This window comes from Drosophila bipectinata, chromosome 3L (genome assembly GCF_030179905.1).
Source record: "Drosophila bipectinata strain 14024-0381.07 chromosome 3L, DbipHiC1v2, whole genome shotgun sequence".
In the NCBI taxonomy this organism is placed as follows: Eukaryota; Metazoa; Arthropoda; class Insecta; order Diptera; family Drosophilidae; genus Drosophila; species Drosophila bipectinata.
The window spans coordinates 8,031,991-8,052,417 of record NC_091738.1 but is presented as its reverse complement, the minus strand read 5'-3'; the positions used below and the strand labels follow the sequence as shown (position 1 = coordinate 8,052,417).

Genomic DNA, 20,427 nt, shown 5'->3' with positions numbered 1-20,427 from the left:
ATATAATAATTAAACTTAATTTATTGCATGCTGATATGCAAATACGTAAGCAATTACAAACACACATTTTTAGAGTCAAGCCAACAACTTGTTTTCCATCAATTTTCCACATAATTGTTCATGTTAATTTGTCATAAAACCTTGGGCAATGTTTTTGCATATATTTACACAAAAGTGCCAAAAGTGTCCAGACAAGTAAACAAATGGGCGAGAACAAATATTTAAACTGAAATTAAAGCAATCAACACAGCCCAACCGGAGATATCCGCAGAAACTTCGTGAGAAAATTTGGTTTCTCCAGTGGGCTGCGGTAGATTATTTGAAAAAAAAGGTCAAGAGACCCAAAAGAAGCAATTCAAATGAAACAGGTTGAGTGGGAATTAAGAGAGATGTAGTACTTGGACTATGTAGTCGGCACCCAAGTGATAACGATGCGGGTCAGCGGCAGAGGTGTGAAGTGATTGAAGCTGGGGCGGTCTTTCGGACGGGGAAAGACCCCGGCATGTTCACATAATTGAAAAATAGATTTTTCTATAGTTGGCTGAGAATTTGTGAATGTTTTTTATGTGTGTGTATATTGACGTGTATAGTTTCTGAGTGGGAGCCGACGGCGCGTTCGGCCAGCTGTCCAAGAAATCTAGGCCGTTTAAATTGCTCCACGTTCTCTGCACACATGGTGTATATGCTATGACTATTTTTAGATTTATTTCCTTTATACGAAATACACTGCGTATGAGTAATGTTCCAAAACATGATGAAAACTAACTGGTTATGAGAGTTGTTATTTCAAAAAGGGGGTTCTTTGTTTGAGAAAGCACATTTGTTTTGGTGATAATCTAAGCTTGTTCTCTATGACATGAAAAAATCCCCATGACTGCAGATTAAAATCAAATAAAACCAGAAATTCCCCCTAGAACCGGCAGAATCGCATTAAACAGCAAAAGCACAATAAAAAGCAACTAGAAACGGCCATATATGTACTGCATGCATGTTTTTATGGCACAAACAAACCAACTTTAGGAGCTTATCAAAACAAAATCCGAAAAGTTAAATCTCTTGTCCATTTTAAATCTTTTTATTTTTTTAAAGCAAAAAATGTATGAAATTAAATTAAATTGGAATAATCTTTTCAATCGGAATACCAGAAAATTACTCTCTTGAATGCATTTTAAACCAAGTGATTAAATGCTCGTGAGTTTAATGCAATTAAATAGTTTATGTAGCTTGATTTATTTATTAGAGCCACAATTATTATTAAATCAAGAGTATATACCTCAGACTTGCAACCTGAGAGTTCAGCAGCCTCTACGAATATTTGAATAAAATTTAATAAATTCCGCAAGCCATATTCCTCATTCCGATCAATTATAAAGAACAAATTCATGTTGCAATCGAATTTCATATGCAAATTTATAATTGTGTGTCCAACCATTACAATTTTAAATGACCGGCTGCACTTATAGATAAAAAAAAAATTAAACAATAAAATATGCAACAAAAAATATGTATAAAAAAGTGGTAGAAAAATTAATTGATTTAATTTAATGAGACGACCAGAAAAGCCAACATCGGTCGGACACAAAGATGCAAAATGAGCGGAAAACCGAGGGAAAAATGTGAAAAAATTTTATGAAAATAATTAAGCCGCCAGCAGCTAAAACAACAGCAAATGAGCGGGCCGAGGGGCTTGACAAAAACTTAACAACTTTATGCAACGTTTTCCTGCCGGTCCTGGCCTGTCCTGTTCGGTCCTGGCGGTCTGTAAGCTTAATTAACACTAGGATTGCGGTTGGAGAGGATATTCAAGGGAAGCCGGAGTATGAGGGAGTGAGCTTCTGGCGCTAAATGTCAACAATAAGCTCGAGTGAGGCTGTTGCACTTTCCCGCCCACCATCCACCATCACCCACATTTTGGCCCTTTTCGTTTTATGAATTTTGAGCAGCTTTCGGCTGCAGATTCTCTGTGGCAACAAATCTCCGGCGATAGTCACGGAAATCGCTTAAATTCTGAAACAAAAATAAACGGATAGCGCCGCTGAATTTATGCAGAAGTGAAATAAAAAGTAAAAAGTTGTGCAAGGGCCACACTCCGCTCTGTCCTTTGGAGCTTGTTGGTTTTTTTTTTATTATTCGGACTCCGGCAGGGTGTCCGCGCCGGCCAGCCAGCCAGCAAGCCAGCCAGCCTCATTGCGCATTCAAGTGGCCCCGTTTGGCAAATGAAAATGAAAATAAAACCAAAAACTTGGTCAGAGCGCGTGCAGACGGTGTGTCCATGCCCAATTGAGTTTGGTTTTTGGTCTGTCTCTGTGTGACTGTGGTGGATTGCCCCCGTTTCGATTTTGACTTTGTATCCTTCCTACCCAGATCCTTTGGATGATTTGACAAAAGTACTGCATTGGATTTTTTTTTGACCGCGTCGGCTGGCATAGTTTTCATTACCAACACCAAACGTACAAATTTCATAGCCTAATTTGAGGCGTTGGAATTGCGTATGCATCGCGTGTTGTGAGCGTGAAATAAAAATAAAAACACGCCAAGCGCATCCCATTAAAAGGCAAATAAACAAGTCTGAGACACAGTGCCACATTGACAATAAGGGTATGATGGTAGCTGCTGCCCCCAGGCGAAAGACGGAAAGGTCTTTGGGAAACGACTTTTGTTTTTGTTGTTTCTTCACACGAAACCACATAAAAGGAAAAGGAAATGCGATTTGGTTCACAGAGAATAGGGGGTACCCTAGAATAAATGGAAGACTTTAAGGAATATTAATGCAAATAAGCAGAAATCAGTGGCCCATTTTATTGCATTAATTTCAAGCCTACAGAATTTTAACTTTCAATATCATACCCTTTCATCATACCCTTCCTAAAAATATATATCATTTACTTTTTTTCGACATCCTGAACCCTAAATGAAAGGCAAGTTAATGGTAATCAAGCTTCACATTCCGCTCGAAATGAGCTAATTAAAGGACCATTTCGAATGGCCAACAAATTTTCGGGTGGCCAAGCCTACTCCTTGGGTCCTTGCTGAGTGATTAATTTTCATATTTATAATAAAACGCTGAAAAGGTTGGACCGAAAAAAAAACATACATACATATATATGAACAAACTAACACAAAAAATGGAAAACCGCCTGAAGGCGAAATGAGAAAGATGCAAAAATAACAAAATGGCCTACACAAATGCCAGCAAATGGCTTTACAAGCACACTCGGAACGGGTGGCAGGAAGAAGAATCTGTGGAAAACATGCTCACTTTTATATGGTTTATATGCTCCATGGATCCTATATGAGCTGCATAATGAGTGGCATTGGGAGTGGGCGGTGGGTGGACCAGGAGCAGGAGCAGAAGCAGGCGGGGCTTATGCCCAACAAGTATAATTAACATTGAAAGCCGAGCGAGTGCGTCAAATGAGAGAAATGTGCAAACAAGTGTGGTTCGTGCGGGGGATTTGGGGGCTTGAAGGGAAAAATATGTAAGGGGCTGAGATTGGAGGCAGGTGGTGTTGGCCCACCACTCACACTCGAACACCCCTGCTCAATGGCCTTTCACGCCAACCTCACACTCCCACACCTTTTGATATTTAAATTAAAATGGCAAAGAATCCTTCGAGTGGGCTAAGCAGCATTGAGCCTGATTAAAGTCCAACTATAATAGACTCGTATGCTGCAAGACCCATTTCATTAACGTGGCTAAATTGTGCCAAAAAAAAAATAAATAAATAAATCACATTAAGGCCGGTGGCACATAATTAAATTGCCACTGCAACTGTTGCAGATTTCGGTTGAACGAGGTTTTTCCATTTGTGGCTTTTTGGGCTGCGGTCGATGGCTGATAGATTAGTTATTGGGCCATTTGTTGGAACTTTTGGGCCTAATCTGAAACAGTTAATAACATCTAAATATTTGTGGTGTTTTCTGGGAAAATTTACATATGATTTTGTTTGTTTAAACTTAATTAGATTGCTAATCAAGCCTGAACTATACTTTGCAGTTAGAGGTTGGCAGAGGCCAGTTGGGCAATTGAAATTATTATTAATCAGTGACTTCGAATATAAACAGATTCAATTGAAAATATAAATCAAGAAAATAATGATTGTTTGAGAGAAATGTTATGCAAAAAATATGTAAACAACTTTATAGCCATTTATATTAAATTTAATATTTAGTGAAAGGCAATGCCCTTTCTCCTCCCACAAAAACCCAGCCCAAACTGCTGACAATGTTGCATAACCAGCCACTAACTACTTGCAGAAGTAGATTAAATAAACTATACTCCAGCCAAGTGCCGGACAATCAGTGGGAGCTTAAGACCCAAAGTAAATACCAAAAACTAAAAACAATATCTGAGGCAAGCGCGAGCCAAAAACTTTTTATTAAGCGCTTAGTGGCACATCCGACAATTGACAGACAGCCGGACAGACAATGGGGCACAAACCGAAAGGGACAGACTGAGTGGAAGCGAAAGAGAAGGCAGGATGGACCATCCACTCTCTCGTTGGGATTTGGACTTGCATGTACGCAAGTGGCACTTCAATTAAAATGATTGTCTTAATGCCGGGCCAGAGCGTCAGTGGCTATTACAACGCGTCGAGTTGATTCATTCAGTCTAGTTTTATTTTTTTTTATATTTTGGAGAACACTCCATCCGGCCACCATTCACTCATTCAGTCATTCATTCAGTCAGTTGGTCTCAACTCTACTCGGTCTGTTCAACGAGTACAACTAAAATCATCACTTAATGTGCTGAAAATAACGCACTTGCACGTACTCGACTAATTTATTTGATTACCCCTTACAATTACAATTACAGCGAGTTATTTCTTTAGCTCTGCAGGAGAAAAAAGTGGAAGGAGGAACGTGTTTTCCCAAAGAAGTCTTAGTCTTTGTCTAATTTAAAGTTTCTACTAAAGTTCTCAATTGAATTTCACACTTTTGTTCATTAGTCTAATCGACATTTCGAGTTTATAGCCAAATCACTTAATTACTTTATCTAATCTGTGTATTGCAAGAATCTTATAGCACGTTTTCACAAATTAGTGATAAGTGGCACTTATTTATGGTCATAGCAGGACTTAAGATATAGCCTTACGAATACCAGATAGTCTGTTATTTAATCAAAAGAAAAATATATACTCTTTTTTCAAAGAAATTATTACTTTTGTGAAATTAAACCCATTACATTCAAGACCTTTAATATGAAAGCCTTTTCGTACACAAACTGTGAAGTAATCCCAGTCATATAAATCACATGTCTTAGGTAATCACCGATAGTACAAATACCAACTTGAGTCCATCGATACGGGAATGATTATCGAGAACGGTCTAGAGTGTTTGCGGTCAGATTATCTAATCAAGTGTGGGAACCATAAATTAATTCAATTGTGAGTCTCACTGTTTTCATGAAACGCAGACACAGGCATTAACTTCAAAGGTCCAGTAACAGAGGAATAGAATGCTTGCAATTTATTTGCATTTGAAATTTCCATTTGAAGTTATCATTAGGAACGCAAATTATGCTGGAAATGCCGCAGAGAGGAAGCTATGATTTCAGTGCCGAGCAAACAAATATATCTCGAACATGTTTGCCAATGGCCGAGGCACAAGGAAGTGGCTTATTTGATGACCTTTTCCTGGCTTTCTTTCTTCAGTTTGGGCTGTAAATATTTGGCCAAGAGCTCAAAACTGGAAGAGACCCAAAAGCGGGCTTAAAATCAATATTTAAATTGCAGGCAACTATTTTTGGAGGCCCCCATTGAGGGAGATTGGATTGCGTCCCCCTCTGGTATCATTATGTATAAATAAATGTGTGTGTGTGTTGGTGTTTGCCAAGAACAAAAGGAACTTTGCAGCAAAACCTTGTAACAGTTTGTTGTGCGAAAGAGACACATACACCCGGGTAGAAAGAGACGGGGCAGACCGGAGACTAACGACTGTTGCTAATTTGTTGTCCGGGCTTTCGTGGCTTGTTTTGATTTGGTTTGTTTTCCTTTTTTTCCCCTTGTGGCTTTCTTTCCAATTTGTGTTTTTTTTTCTTCTACCATATTAATTAATAGTTTTGGGTTTTTTATAGCCTTTTTTTAGTCCCCATTGTCATTTCAATGGGCTTCAGGCATTTTGCTTTGATTAGTTCCCAAAAAAAGGGAAATCAAGGGCTTAGTCAGCCACTAACCCAAACAATCCCACTTTAAATGGTTTTCTTTACGGAATGCGAGGTATCTTTCAATTAATCTGGTAATTTAATTTGCCTGAAATTTTCAAGTTTATAATCCTTTTCACCAACAACTTATAATCTTTTGAGTTTCGACCAAAGTTTGTCATCCGCTCCACGGCAAGTGCGCTTCAAAAAATATATGGCAATTCAGCAAAAATTTTTGTGAAACTTTCTTCCCTCCTTAGTTGGCCCAAAAAAAATAGGTATATTCAAAAGTAATAAACTTTCTGGAGTACCATCAGCCCAATTAGACCGGGGAAAGCAAGTCTGTCCTTCTCTAAACCATCGCGACCATTTATTTTCTTCTTCTCAGAGTTTCCGCCTCATTTGATTAAAATTTCTGCGTGATCTTTGGCCAAGTTCCATTGTAAGTCACTCGCTTATTATTATAATTATCAGCTTATCAGTTGACTGGACTCTTTGTCCATCAAGGGAAACTTTTGCCTCTGTTTCTGTTTCTGTTTCAATGAAATTCTTTTTTGCTTGGCAATTTGTTGACAGTTCTCGATAAACTCGATGAGGTGGATGGGGCAGGGCCATAAATTGGCCAAGTGACTTGTTGGCCAGCTTAATTATGGCTTTATCGGTCAGGCCATATGACTTTGACGAAACTGAATAAATTATAAATCAAAAAAGTTTTCAGCTAGTCGAATAACACTGCTACCGAAAAACAAAAGATTATGAAATGAAATAAATTATAAATCTCAAAATTCATGAGAATATAATATCTGAAATATATATGTTTATTTTTCTAGTTTCAGTTTCATTTCAGTTTTCATTTCAATTGGAAATCTGATATCCTGTAATTTGTTTCTCTCAAATTCTCTCTTCACTTCGATTCCTTTAATCTTCCGCCCAGTCCCCCAGAGGATGTCGTTAAGTCAGGTCCTTGTTTTCCTTTACGGTTTCGTCCTTATCTTCCACAAGAACACAGGCAAATTTTCAGGTTTCGACTTCAATTATATGAAAACCGTAAATATTTGATTTTATTGTGGATATTTCGTGAGGTGGCTAAAGGATTTACTTTGTCCTTTTTGTAGTTCTCTTTTCAATTTAATTTTTTTTCTAAGTTGAGCCAAAAAGTATCCAAAACTTTTACCTTGTTGTTGGCATTAAAAGTAGTTTTACTGCGCCGGCTAGAACCTGGCGGAAACCGGGAATTCATTTTCCCATTTCCAGACATGTTGTGCCCATGCTAGTTGACCCAAAGTTTGGGCCACTTTTTTTATTACCCCCGGCCTGGTTATTAAATGCAATCTCCTTTATGTCTAGGCGGCATTAATAAGCTGGAAACGTGTCGCTGTGTGTCGCTACGTGGGCGCGTGTGTTGCCAGGACATTGTTAAAGTTGACGGCCAGCTAGATCCCGGTTGCCTTACATTAAATTAAATTTATATGCTTATTTATGAACTTGCAACAATGAAATATTTTGCGACAAATAAAACTTGAGCCCAGCGATGTGGAAGAAGGCAAAATACGGAGCGAAGCGCCAGATGTGCTGGCAAAAGGAGGATAGAAAGAGAAAGGCAGCCCAGGAAGTGAAAGAGAAAGGAGAACATGAGGTGCGGCCATTTGTAGTTTGATGATTTTTCTGAATGGCCTTGCAACAAAAAAAAAAAGGAAAAAGAAAGGAAAGAGAAAGTTGGTCGGTAGTGGGCGGTGGGCGATGGGTGGCATTTATGGACAGCTGCAAGACTCATAAGTGTATTTTTTGATAGCTATTTAAGTATTTTGTATTATTGCCTTCTTAACGAAATGAGTTTTTGACTGACTCATATCGTCGTACCGAGTTTATGGGCTAAGGTCATAACCGAAAGCCGTCAGCTCCCAAAGGTTACATTGGCTTAATAATAAATATTACTAGAAAAGTCAGAAAATCATTTAAAAGTTGATGGTTGTACTCTAAAAACATACCCCATCATTTGCATACCATTAAATGGGAATAGGTATATCGATTTTTTGGAATACCTTGAAGTTTAATTAAATTTCACACTTCTACCATCTTAGAGGACCTCTGGTAACCCCTTTCATCCCACACGCACATAACTCAATACCACAATGGCCATTGTGTATCCTAATTGAGCCATTTAATTGTCATATAAATCTCAAATTTTATCGCCCTGAGACAGCCGGCAAAGTAACCGCAGAGCCTCGAAGATCCTAGACCCTATATAGAGAACAGGGCGTGACAAGTGGGCGGCAGTAACAACTTTAATTTGAAATTTACTGAACTTGAGAATCTGGGCTATAAGACCTGACTTCTTGTGTATCGTAAACATTTACGATATTCAATAAACTTTTATTCTCCCATGGGTAGATATTTTAAAAAAATTTCTTTTTTTTTTATGTAGTATGTTTATATCTCTTGGCCAGGGACAAGCTGGCGCTGGAAAAACAGTTAATTGAAGTGCGTACTTGAGAGCAGAGATGGCCAAAAGGGGGAAGGCAAACAAAAAAGGAAAATAGCTTTATGGACTCTCGGTCAGTAGTTGGCTTCCAATTTTTTTCCACCACTCTAAGCTGTTTTCCAGCTCTCGGTTGTCTTTATTCCACAGTGTTGTCGCTTTTTCTTTAAAATTTTTTTTATTCACTAAGGTGCAACTCATGAGCGTAGAATTTCCAGCCAACGAACTATTTTTCACATTTAAAAATCCTTTTTTTTTATTGTAGTTTATTTCCGCTTGCCTGGCTGCCTGTCTGACAAATCCCGCAAAAGGGGTATACTTTTTAGGCCTATTTTTGTAGGCTTATTTTTTATATAATATTTTAAATGTAAAATAAAATATCTTATATAAACCCATGCTTTTTGTTCAATTGACGTTTCATTTCCAGCCTCAAGATATGTTTCCATTCTTGTGCAAAAGTTGACTTTATGTTCGGTTATGACTCCATTTGCTGGGCGGACAATTTCCATAGGCTGCGGTTGTAATTGCTGCACGTTTCTGCATTAGCCTCATTTGGCTCCGGGCACCCATACATGCACGGGACGTGTTCCAACGCCCAAAAGTCGGCTGCAATTTCAAGTCTTTCTCCGGCTTTGACATGTTTGGTCTCCTTTCACCAAAGTTTCTATCTCAGTTCTGCAACTGCAACTGAAACTGAAACAGAGACTGCTGCTGCTGCAACTGCAATGTCCTGGCAAACATTTTAAACTCTTGGCAGGCAAACACATCCCCAAGGGGCAAAAGGGGGAGTGGCAGTGGAACCAATTCCAATGCTCATTGCCAGGCTGTTGACATTTTAATAAAAATTATTCGTCGCATTGCAGAGGGGAAGCGGATCGGGGGACAAGAAGATTGCCGTCTGGGTGGAAATAGTAGTTGGCTATGAGATATACGGGCTTTCGAGAAAGAAAAAAAGGAGGGCCATGGGCCGTGTGGGCATTGGGGGGTTGGAATGAGTAGATAAATGATTTGAAAACGCATTCATTGCCAGCAAAATGTGTGCGAAAATTAATGCGAGAGCAACCATTCAAAGAATCCGTAATGAAAACCGATAAACACTCCCAATGCAGCATTCCAAGCGACTGAGCACAATAAATGCGAGTCTCAGGCAGTGCCAGGATACCTTTTATTAGAGTCTGATATGTTTTTACCATAAAATGAAAATTAAAGCTTTAATGTAATTAAAATATTCACTTGCCCTTATTCATATTATGTGGCACTTTCCGCGCACTCGACTAATTTACGACATAATTAAAATCCAACACTCTCTGGCAGCAAATATTTATCCACGTTAATATTGACATTCACCTTCACAGATACGAAAAAAAATGCAAAATGTCACACTCTTAAAATATTACCACAAAAAACAGTGAAGCTCGTAAATTTCCTCACTACCAGACCCAAACACATTGAATTCCAATAAAGTGAACATTTTTTCACATTAAAGACAAAAAAAATCGAGTTGACAGAATGGCAAATATAGGAAATGCAAATGAAAAAAGGATACAGGATTGGGAAAGTAAGATGTTGGCAAATAAATTGCATTATCGTTGATTTGCAAACAAAAATTTATTGCATATAAACAAATTGCTGAGGCAACAAATCTATTGTTTGGATATTATTGTCTGCCTGCAGGAGAGGGCAGGGTGAAATTGCAAAGTGAACAGGACGAAAATCAAAAGGCAATCAAATCCTCAAATAACCCCAAAAGGACGAATTTTCGTGCTATATAATTCAATTTTTACTATGGGGACACAAAGCATAAAAAAGTCGTGAAATGTTGCCCGAAAAGTCCTGCTGTTGCCGGCATGTCTGCATAAAATATTTGTAAAGTTGGCACAGGCTTTACTATTTTGTTTTTTCTCTCCTTTAGCATAGAAATGGAGGATATATTTCACCTTTAAAAGGTATTATTGGGTGAAACTGTATTTTCTAATCGCAGTACCTTGACTTTCTGTTTTAGAGACCCATTTTAACTTTACAATTGATAGTAAAAATTGCCCTGTAACAATGCTTCATATATCAACCATAAAGATTATAGGCCTGATAACAGCACACCGACATCAGCAGCGACAAAAAAAACTTGGAACTATAATCTAGGCAATACCGATTCTTGTGGCATATAGATTGCGGTCTCCGGGCTCTTCTCGAGCACTGCCAATTATCGCCAACAGCACTGGAGAACCGCGAACAAACGAATCCGAGAGAGCTCTCCGGTCCTTAAATATTTCCGCACAGTTTGCTTTTGCAGTACGCGCACTTTTCATTGCCCCCGAGGTGGATGGGTGGCCCATGCCCTTAACTAATTTTTGCTTTTACTCTTATTTGGGATTTGGGAGCAGCTAAGTCCAACCAAACATAAATTCGGTTGGGTCAGTTCTCAGGCACGCACCAAAATTAACAAAAAATAAAATAAAAAGAAGGAAAAAGGTGGAGAAGTTGAAAAATTGTTTGGGTTGAAGGAAACTGAAAAAAAAGAAAGGTTTTTTGGTTGGTGGCATGTTTAAAGGGGGCACTTTAAGCCTTTGCCTTAACCTTGCCGTGTAACTAATGGCTTGAGTTGGCCTGGAAACGGATCCGAATCCTTACATTCGGATTCAAGGAGCTTCCGAATCAGCCAACGAATCTCGTTAGGCGGGAGACCAATTGACACTGAATTTAATTCCGCATGAAGTGCTTTACCATAGTCTGACATTTGAATTGGTAATTCCATCGTCGAAGAAGATGCCATCATACCGCACCCCATCCAAATACCCGGCCATATCTGCGCCTGCTCATACCGCACAACGGAAATTGCCTTTTTTGCGCGACTTCCGCTTTTGTGCGATTCCCAGGCTTGCGTGAAATTTTCCCGCCCAGCGAGCGATACTTCAGCAAGTGACAGCTTGCCAATGCCCCAACCGCTCCTACACTTTAAATAAAATATCTCCTCATATCTATATTCTTCTTCTTAAAAAAACACATAAACTTTATGTTTCTTGAAGTGTACTCCTGTTCCTGGCACAAGCTCTCTCCTAGTCTCCAGTCCTAGTTACTGCGACACTTGGCATGCCACGCATAAAGCTGTCAATGTCAATGTAACGTGTTAATTTCAAAGTGGTTTAGTTTGTTGACGCAGCTTGTTAGGCAGCCACTCAGGGGGCGAGGGGCGTGGCAAAGAAATCGAAGCACCCGGACAAGGGCAACCCATTCGGGAAAGGAGCTACTCCGTCAGCCATCTGGATGTATAAAATGTTAAGGCACATGTGGTTTTAATGCCACTCGTTGGTGGCTCTGCTGGGAGTTGCTCAGCCGCCTTTATCCTTTTTGCTTACAGCCTTCTGTTGATGATTTCTATCATGGCATTTGATTGATTGAAACTTTAGCCAAGTTAAGGAGAAGGCAATGGGCTTTGCCAAGGGGTTTTGGGCTCCTCCCGGAGCCGGAAGTTTTCTGGTTTTGGCATTTAGTTTATTGAGGCGCTTAGCAGGCTGTCAGTTGGGTATTGGCGAAATATTTGCATTTTAAAGTGATTAATTATTGCGGCAAACGATCTACGTCACGTACAGTCACTTCAAAAATCAATTACTAGTCGAGAAGACTTTTCTACAGGATAATATTTTTTGTCAACTTTATCCTAAAGTATAACCTGAATTAGGCTTCTCGAGAAACCCCAAAGCTCAATTAGGGAATTTATAGTTAAATAAATTCCAAGTACCCTCCAAGCCACTCCAGCCGCGCCGAGTTCAGTGAGCCCAATTTCCTCTGGGTCGATCAGAGTCCTTTCCCTTCATGCCACGAATGAGTTGCAGGCCTTCAATTTGCGGATACCCGCCAAAGCCAGAACATAAAAGGACTTCTGCCGCCTGCCAAATTCAACAACCAAATGCAAATCCCATCCAACCAGCTTCAGGATGAACACAAAAACAACAAAGGGCGGGCCCACATTAGCAGCTTGTAAAAACTGTGAATGCTCGAAAGAGCCGGGCGTGTTTCGGAGTCCTGTTTATGCGCCAACGCCTCCTGTTACTCCCGTTTATCCTGCCACCCACACACACACACCGAAACTCATTACAAGGCTCAGGACCGCCAAATGCCAACTGTCATGTGGTTAGGGGTTCTCGCCAGAAAGCAGGCAAAATACCCAAACCCAAAAACCAGTACCAGAACCAGTACAAGGACGACAAAAGCAGGAAAATCTCTAGCTTCGGTTCGAGCATCAAATTTTGGCAGCAAATAAAATTTCGTTGTATTCTCGGAAGATTTTCATACATTGACAGAAGACACGGTTGCCAGGAGTACTGCAAGGAAACTACAAGAACTGGCTGATAGAGAAATAGGTAGAATCGAGGCTCTGACAACTTTATATTTTAAGAAGTAACTACACACCATTCTATAAATACTATTTCGTATTTCTTTAAAATCCTTTACCATTTCTTTCCGTGTATCAAGACAGGAAACGGATAGGAATGTAATGCAGGATGTTGGGCCTTTAGAAACAACCTACTCGGCACTCAAAAATCCTAATGCACGAGAATTTCATTGTCGCCTGGCCGAGCTCATAAACTTGTTAAATGGAATTGCCGTTCGGTGTTGGCATTGCTGTTGCTTCTGCCTTTGTTTTGCTCTACCCGGCTAGCATTGGCACACTATGCTATTTGGACTTGTAGTCTGTTCTCTGTTTTGTTCTCGGATTGTTCATCATTTTGTCAGCCAGCATCTGGCATTGACATCCTTAAACGTGCTCCATAATGCTGCGATGTTGTTCCTCGCCCCAAAAACAAAAGCCAATTATGCGCCCTGGAACGCACACAAAATGCCAGCTGACCTGTTGGCCGAAAAACGAAAAGAACTTAACTGCAGATAGTCTGGAAAACTCTAATAGCATAGTTACTCGAGGGGCAGAAATGAAAATGGCAGAGGGAATTTGTGCGGCTTTAGCTGGAATGCTTTTCCAAACATACATATAAACTTCACACTATGGATAACGAATTTCTGAGATTTCCTGCAGACATCATAGAGGGATGTGAACATGATAGGTTAACTATAAATCCGAACCGGAAATCGATGTATGAACGACCCTAAAAATGCTTCCTAGAACAATTTGATTTGTGACATGATTTCCGCGAAGGAGACAATAATCTCCGCCTGCGCTTCAGACTCGACCCCATTTTTGCAGTTGACCGCAAAACGCGTACAAATACCATTTTATAGTCGAAGGATATATGTTTATTCCGCATGCCAGCCACATGGCTGGGCTACATGGCGTATGCGCAATAAAAATAACTGTCTAACCACATAACTTACTAGCCCGAGGAAAACTGAGTGAATGTCCACGAGTGCCTTTCCATGCACTTGAAGCAATTTGTCTTGCCGACTACGTGACTTATTCCACTCGCCTCGTACATCGTCAAAAACATAGGAATATATATCTGGCAAATACTTTCACTAGATGCTAAGCTTATACCCAAATGTCTTGTTTCTTTTTAGTTTTTGGTGTGTTTGCTATTTTTTTTTTTATTACCTTTCACCTGACGTTGCTGTGTGTCAAGGTGCGGCGAGGTCAGCACTTTCAACGCAAATCCTTCGCGACTGCCGGATGTGAAACTGATTGCACAACAGCCGCGTGGCATACATGTGTACTATCTATGTATATAGCTGCACAGTTGCTCTACACGAGGCAGTCATTTCCGTTCCATTCCATTTCGTTTCGACGCCATTTTAGCGCTTAGCCGTCGCTCATTACGTTATGCAAGGTGAACTGATAGAAACAGTGCGAGAAAAGTTTCCCAATTAAGAAGGAATTTTAATATTTTAGTTAGGGTTTCTAGCAGTGCTTAATTTTCTTTTTTCTAAGTGACTCCCTAAAAGGCTCTGGTTTATCAACAACTATCTCAATGTCAAGTGCCAAGCGCATTAAGAGCCTGGCCCACAGCATTTCAGAATCAAACTGAAAGATACACTTTTAGTGTGGGCTTAGACCACAAGCTGCCACGTGAAAAAAATACATACTACAGAGCAAAAAATAAAAAAATGTTCGTAAGCTAGTAAAGACGGCAAGAAAAAATGTAAAAGAAAACAAAAGACAGTCGGAGAAAGGCTTAGGTAAACACACTCAAGAGATAACAAACGCCCGCATTGTGGCAAGCAAACACATGCCACACAACTTAGAAGGAGGCGTGATTCCAACGTTGCACACTTTAGTTTCTGGGGTGCATTTGTCTTAATTTGTGACAAGTGCAGGACAAGATAAATACACAGATACCGGTATGAGAAACTATGAGGAAGTACTAAGAAGAGTACATAAAGTCTTAAAAAAAATGTAATGTGAAAACTATAGAGATTTCTTAAAATAGTGGGTTTAAAAATGAATTAATATATCGTCAAAATGTCTTTAACCACCTTGAGCCTATTATACATAGTAGTATACCCTCTCATAGAGTAAAAAACGTAAAATACTTGCCAGAATATTGCCACTAAAGTCTGGTCCTAACTCTTACAAAAATAAAAAGAAACTAGAAACCAGAAAAGTGCCAACAAGAAACGCCCAGAACGCCCTTCTCCATTAGCCAGAACTCTACTTAGAAAATGGCAAAACGCAACCAGCTAAGACATGTTAGTCACTTATCATTCAAAGCCTCCTAAAAAATAAGCCTAAAGACTAGGATCGGGCAAATAAATTCTAAACTTTGAGTAACAATTTAGACCAAAGGGAATAAAAATTAGCAGTGACCGATGGCTTCCCAGAAGAAAGTGATCGTTGTAGAATCGAAAAGCCTATTTGACAAGATGCTCGAGGATGCAGGACCCAATAGACACATCCTTGTCGAGTTTTTTGCCACTTGGTGTGGTCCATGTGCGATGATTGGTCCACGATTGGAACAATTGGCGGTGGAATACAATAACAGAATGATCGTCATGAAGATCGACGTGGACGAGAATGAGGAACTGGCCTTGCAGTACGAGATTAACAGTATGCCGACTTTTTTGATTATCAAGAATCGTGTGACCCTCGTCCAGTTCGTGGGTAGCAATGTGAGTAAAGTGGTCAGCACAGTGGAAAAATATGTGGGCAAGCCGGACGAAGTTAAGGACGCTAAAGGGAAAGCGGCCGAAGGATCAGGGCCTCAAACTGTTGCCAAACTGTAACGATCTCTGGAAAATGTTTCTTCGAAAGGGTTTTTTAGTCAGGTCATCTGCTGTAATCATCAAAATTAAATTGTGTAGAACGTTCTATTTTTTGGTTTACTTATAAATTGTCTCTAAGCACGTCCCGGTCTTTAAAGAGATACCCAATTAAATTGATTCCCAGCTTGGTTGTCTAAAGAAGTGCCCACTTCAGCTCCACGCAGCTCGCCCACCTAAACACTAAACAAAGAGCCTTTTGTTGCCGAGATTCACGACACACAGCTGCCATCTGGGGAACCGTTTTGCAGGGAGCCTGGCATTGTCCTTAGCCGTTATTAGTGCCCCTAAGCTGCTCTATATGTGTGACTCTCGCCTGTCGTTGCCATTATTTCAATTAGATTAATTAAGCCCGGTCTGCACGGCTTGATGCCTGATGTTTGTTATGTGGGTCTCCTGTACAAGGTGTGAGGATGGCAATCGGAACAAATCGTGGCAGGATAAAAGTTTTTAATATATACAATTTTAAAAATATTTTTCAAAGCATTTAATTATCTTAATTTTATTAAAAGAATTTGTCTCAAGACCAGAATCATCAAGAAAATTATTTTTTCCGCCATCTTGCATTTTTGTTAGCGCCATCTGGCGGTCACAACTACGAGTGCGAAGCAGCAACAGGACCGGAAAAGGGCAGGACATTGCCCAGAAATGGCTGCAACGATTCGGTGGACGGAAAATGCCTTATGTCCTCCGGGTCCTGACAGCTGTAAACTGACACTTTGTTTTACTCAACCTTTAGCTGAGTGCAATCCTCTATTTTCATTCCTTTTAACATTCTTAAGGACCTTATTGAAAACTTATTTGTCTTGCAATTTTTTCCATTTTATTTTTGCTCTTTCTTTCCGCATCCTGGCTGGTTGCTTTTGTTTTTGGGTATGTGATGGGGGCATCCCTGACTCTACTCATTCCTCTGCAGTTCCTATCCTTATACCGTAAAATCGAAAAGTTTGCTGGCGTTTAATATGAGCAAAGTAAAACTTGGCGGGGAGAAAGGAAAATAAAAAACAAAAAGAAATGGCAACCAAGAGAGAAAGAGATGGAAGTAGCGATAATAGAAAGAGACAGTCCGATGACTGACTTGACTTTCTTCAGCCAGCGACATTTGCATTTTTATTAAAATGAGAAATTGCAGCAGTTGCAGTTGACTGAAAATTCCCTCTTTCTTTTTTTTTATTTCGAGGCGCCACAAGGATGGACAGATGGCTATTAGAAGGGGGCGGTATATCAGGGGGTGCAGTGGTCCAGGGGTCGGGGCAGGGGGCGCACGTTCTGTTAACCATCCGACAATAGGAAATTCTATTCGTTAGACCAACAAATAAAAACCAATAAGGTGGCAGTTTGAATTCAAATAAAAGCCAAATTGTTTTGATGAAAGGCTGGGAAATAAAGTTTCTGAACTATTTTATAGAAAAATAAAAAATAAGCCTTTCAATAAAACTTAAAACATAAAACTATTTTGAAACAAAATAAAACAAGTGCCTGACTTTAAAACCATTTTAAAGAAAGTTTCAACACGAATATATTTATTTTTATGCATTCCCCATTTAAAAACCTTAACTTTCCAAATCTCAGATAAACAATGGAAAGCAATTCTTAAACCATATGCCCTTGGAAGAGGGTGTGGGCCATAAATTTGGAACTCGACCAATGCCGAGTCTTCGGTTTGCTGCTCTTGCTGTTGAAATTTATACGCCAAGCTCCAAGCCTGGTCCAAGCCTCCCTCACGCCCCCTTTGGCGCCATTTTAGCCGCCCAATACCCCACCCCTCCATCCGATCTCTTTTGTTATGCAAGTTAATCCTTTTTATAGCCATTGTTCGGCGCATCAACACGCCCCCTCTAGGAGAATTCACGCAGTAGCCCAGCCCTGTACATTTCTTTCCAGGCGGGGGGGTGGTGCTACAACGAGGAGGAGGGGGGCAGGCAGCAGCTGTGGCACATGTCAGTGCATTTTTCAACGACTCCAAGAGGCGACACTGCCAAGCCAACATATTAGCTGCCACACATGCCGCACAGTGGGTTACAGAATGAGTGAGTGAATGGGTCTGGGGGATAGAAGATAGAAGAGGGCAAGGATGTGCCAGGATGGCATTGAGAATGCACAGGAAGGAAAAAAGAGGAGTTACTCTAGAATTATTTCAAGTTTTTAAGAAAGGAAAAATTACTCTCTTATCTCTCAATATTTATATTAAAGTCAAAGATTAATTTAATAAATATTTTAATTAATAATCTTCCTCTTAAAGTGCATTTTTCTTACCTATGTTCTATTAAAAAAATTTAATTTTTTAATGCCACCCCCTACTCTGGATATCCATTAACAGAATTTTGTTGCAAGGCAAGTTGTTAGCCTTTTTGGCCGTGTGGGATTGGACTCCGGCCGGAGCTGATGCATGTGCAGCTAAAGCTACTGCTGATATCCGGACTAAAATCTGGCGCATGTTGCGGCCGCAGCAAGTGTTTGTGTGGCATGCCGCAAATTCATTATTATTTTCAACTTTTCCCCCATCCTCTCGGCACCATCTGCACATAAACACTCTGCCCCGTATGAAGTGGCAGCAGGGCCAGCATCCTGGGAAAACAAAGGAGCAGAAAAAAAGCTCCTGCTTCCATCAGAACGAGAAGACCTTTAAGAATTCAACAAGTTGCATGAAGTCTAGGCGGCAACTTGAAAGTAAGCTGAAAGTGGTTTTCTTCTTAAGGAGATTTTAGATCTTATAAAATTGATTCTAGAAATAGAGGGGTGACTATCATATTCAAATACACAAACTTTTATTGAAGATTCTGTCGAATTAGTGAAACGAAACGCATCTAGACAGGGTACAGCCATTCCTCCAAAGGATCGGGGTTGGACTTTTTGTCATTTGGTTCCTCGTCACTGCTGCACTGGCTGCAATCGCTGACACTGTTCCCACGGCGTCGCACCTGCGCGGGTACATTTCTCGGCGGTTGGCGCTCCGGTCGGCCCTCCGGTCGGCGCTCCGAGTCATTTCCGGAGCTGGAGGGCGAAATGTCTATTACCTCACTTAGAACGTCCTGAGCCTGGGCCCGCGCCCTGTCCTGGGCGCGACGGTGACGCCGTATACGACGACGGCGTTCCGGTGTCATCGGCAGACGAGCTTCCATATCGATCACCATCTGGGACACATTAAAGGCGATGGTGGCCGCCTGGAATGGTGGGACATCACCATTACCCCGAAGTTCACGGGCATACTCGGCGATGTGGGGCGGTAGTGGCGACAGCGCCTCCGACCCAGAAGTGGAGGACGCTGGCGACCCCGTGCGTGTCCTTGACATCCAGTAACCTGAGCCCCTGACAGGCGCATCATATGGAAATGGAAGACGCGTGGAGGACGCCGGTAACCCAAAGCGAGTTCTCGGTGCGCTCCAAGGTCGTCTGTTGCCTTGGGGCCTGGCGACCTCAGAGTCATCCCGGGGTATCAAGTTGGTGGAGGCCGGCACTGTGCGCAAGCCCGCAAGCTCCGCATTCGAATGAGCCCCGCTACGGCTGCGGGCGCGACTACGGACACGATCCCGAATACGTCTTCGGCCAATCTCATCCACGAAAGAGAGAGCCGGCACCATATCTGGCTCCGAGGTCAAGGACTCGTTCACCGATTCGGAAGCGTTACTGCCATCCACCGAGGTGTTGGATATCGACGACGAAAAGTTCGTCGGCTGGGAAGTCATCAAATCCGCATTTGGGCTTACTGGACCGGGAGTCTGGTTGGGCCCCTCTTCCGGGACATAGTCAATAGAATCATCAGAACCAGACATCCTCGTATTATATAATTTGAACTTTTTTGAAAATGAAGCACGTTTCCTGAACTGTATCGAAAGGTTTGTTTTGTTCTGTTTGATGGATTTTTCTGATTTTTGACGTTTGACGTCTCAAAAGTCAATGAAGCAGTGATTGAGAATTTAGGGACCTATCGATACCCAGTGGGCCAAAACTTTGTAAAAGATATCGAAAACATATCTCTAGTCCAGAGGGCTTTGAGCATGACGTTTCACACATTTATACTGTGTGTGTGTGGCAGAGCTCGGGCAGAGAAATTTCCTATGCCCCCGAGATAGGGCCGTGCCGACCTCTGCTCTAGTCTCTCAGTTTGTGGCAGTGATTGTTTCTTATTCGATAGCTCGAAAACGGATCGTTTCAGAGACTTTTATGATATCTTTAGCGAAACTATTTTAATATCATAAAAACTTCAAAATTATCGTATTTAATATTAAAATTTCACAGTAAAAGATATCGTTAAAGGCTCGGGGTAGCCAAACTTTTTTGCGACATCTTGACAAGTTTCATTCCATTTCATTCCTAATGTAATATATGTGGTCAAAACGACACACAGTCCACTTAGGTGACGAACTTTACTATCTGTTGTGAGTTAAATATTTTATATGTATTTTCTTTCCTTTTATTTAACCTTCTAAATGATATTTTTTGTTTTAACCCAAGTAGGGGTTAAACCTGAACCATTAAGCCATTGTCCAAATTCAAAATAAAAGTTAAAACATTGATATAATGATACAGTAGGCTTTGAAATATAAAAATCTTGTATTGTATGGCCAGCATTGAAATGCCTCCTTCATTCTGGGACTTGCCA

At 40.7% G+C, this 20,427-nt stretch overlaps 2 protein-coding genes across 4 annotated transcripts in view; both read left to right on the top strand.

The window, feature by feature from the left end:
• ome (dipeptidyl peptidase 4 omega) overlaps nucleotides 1-20,427 on the top strand; it is a 70,573-nt gene that overhangs the window by 33,615 nt on the left and 16,531 nt on the right. The gene's annotated exons all lie outside the window — the stretch shown is intronic.
• LOC108133898 (thioredoxin-2) lies at nucleotides 15,244-15,873 on the top strand. Its single transcript, XM_017253994.3, has one exon. It carries the CDS (start codon nucleotides 15,375-15,377, stop codon nucleotides 15,786-15,788), a length of 414 nt encoding a protein of 137 aa, XP_017109483.2. The 5' UTR covers nucleotides 15,244-15,374; the 3' UTR covers nucleotides 15,789-15,873.

Excerpts from the sequence above, each read along its gene's own strand:
- LOC108133898 (XM_017253994.3), top strand. The coding sequence starts at position 15,375 with ATGGCTTCCCAGAAGAAAGTGATCGTTGTAGAATCGAAAAGCCTATTT.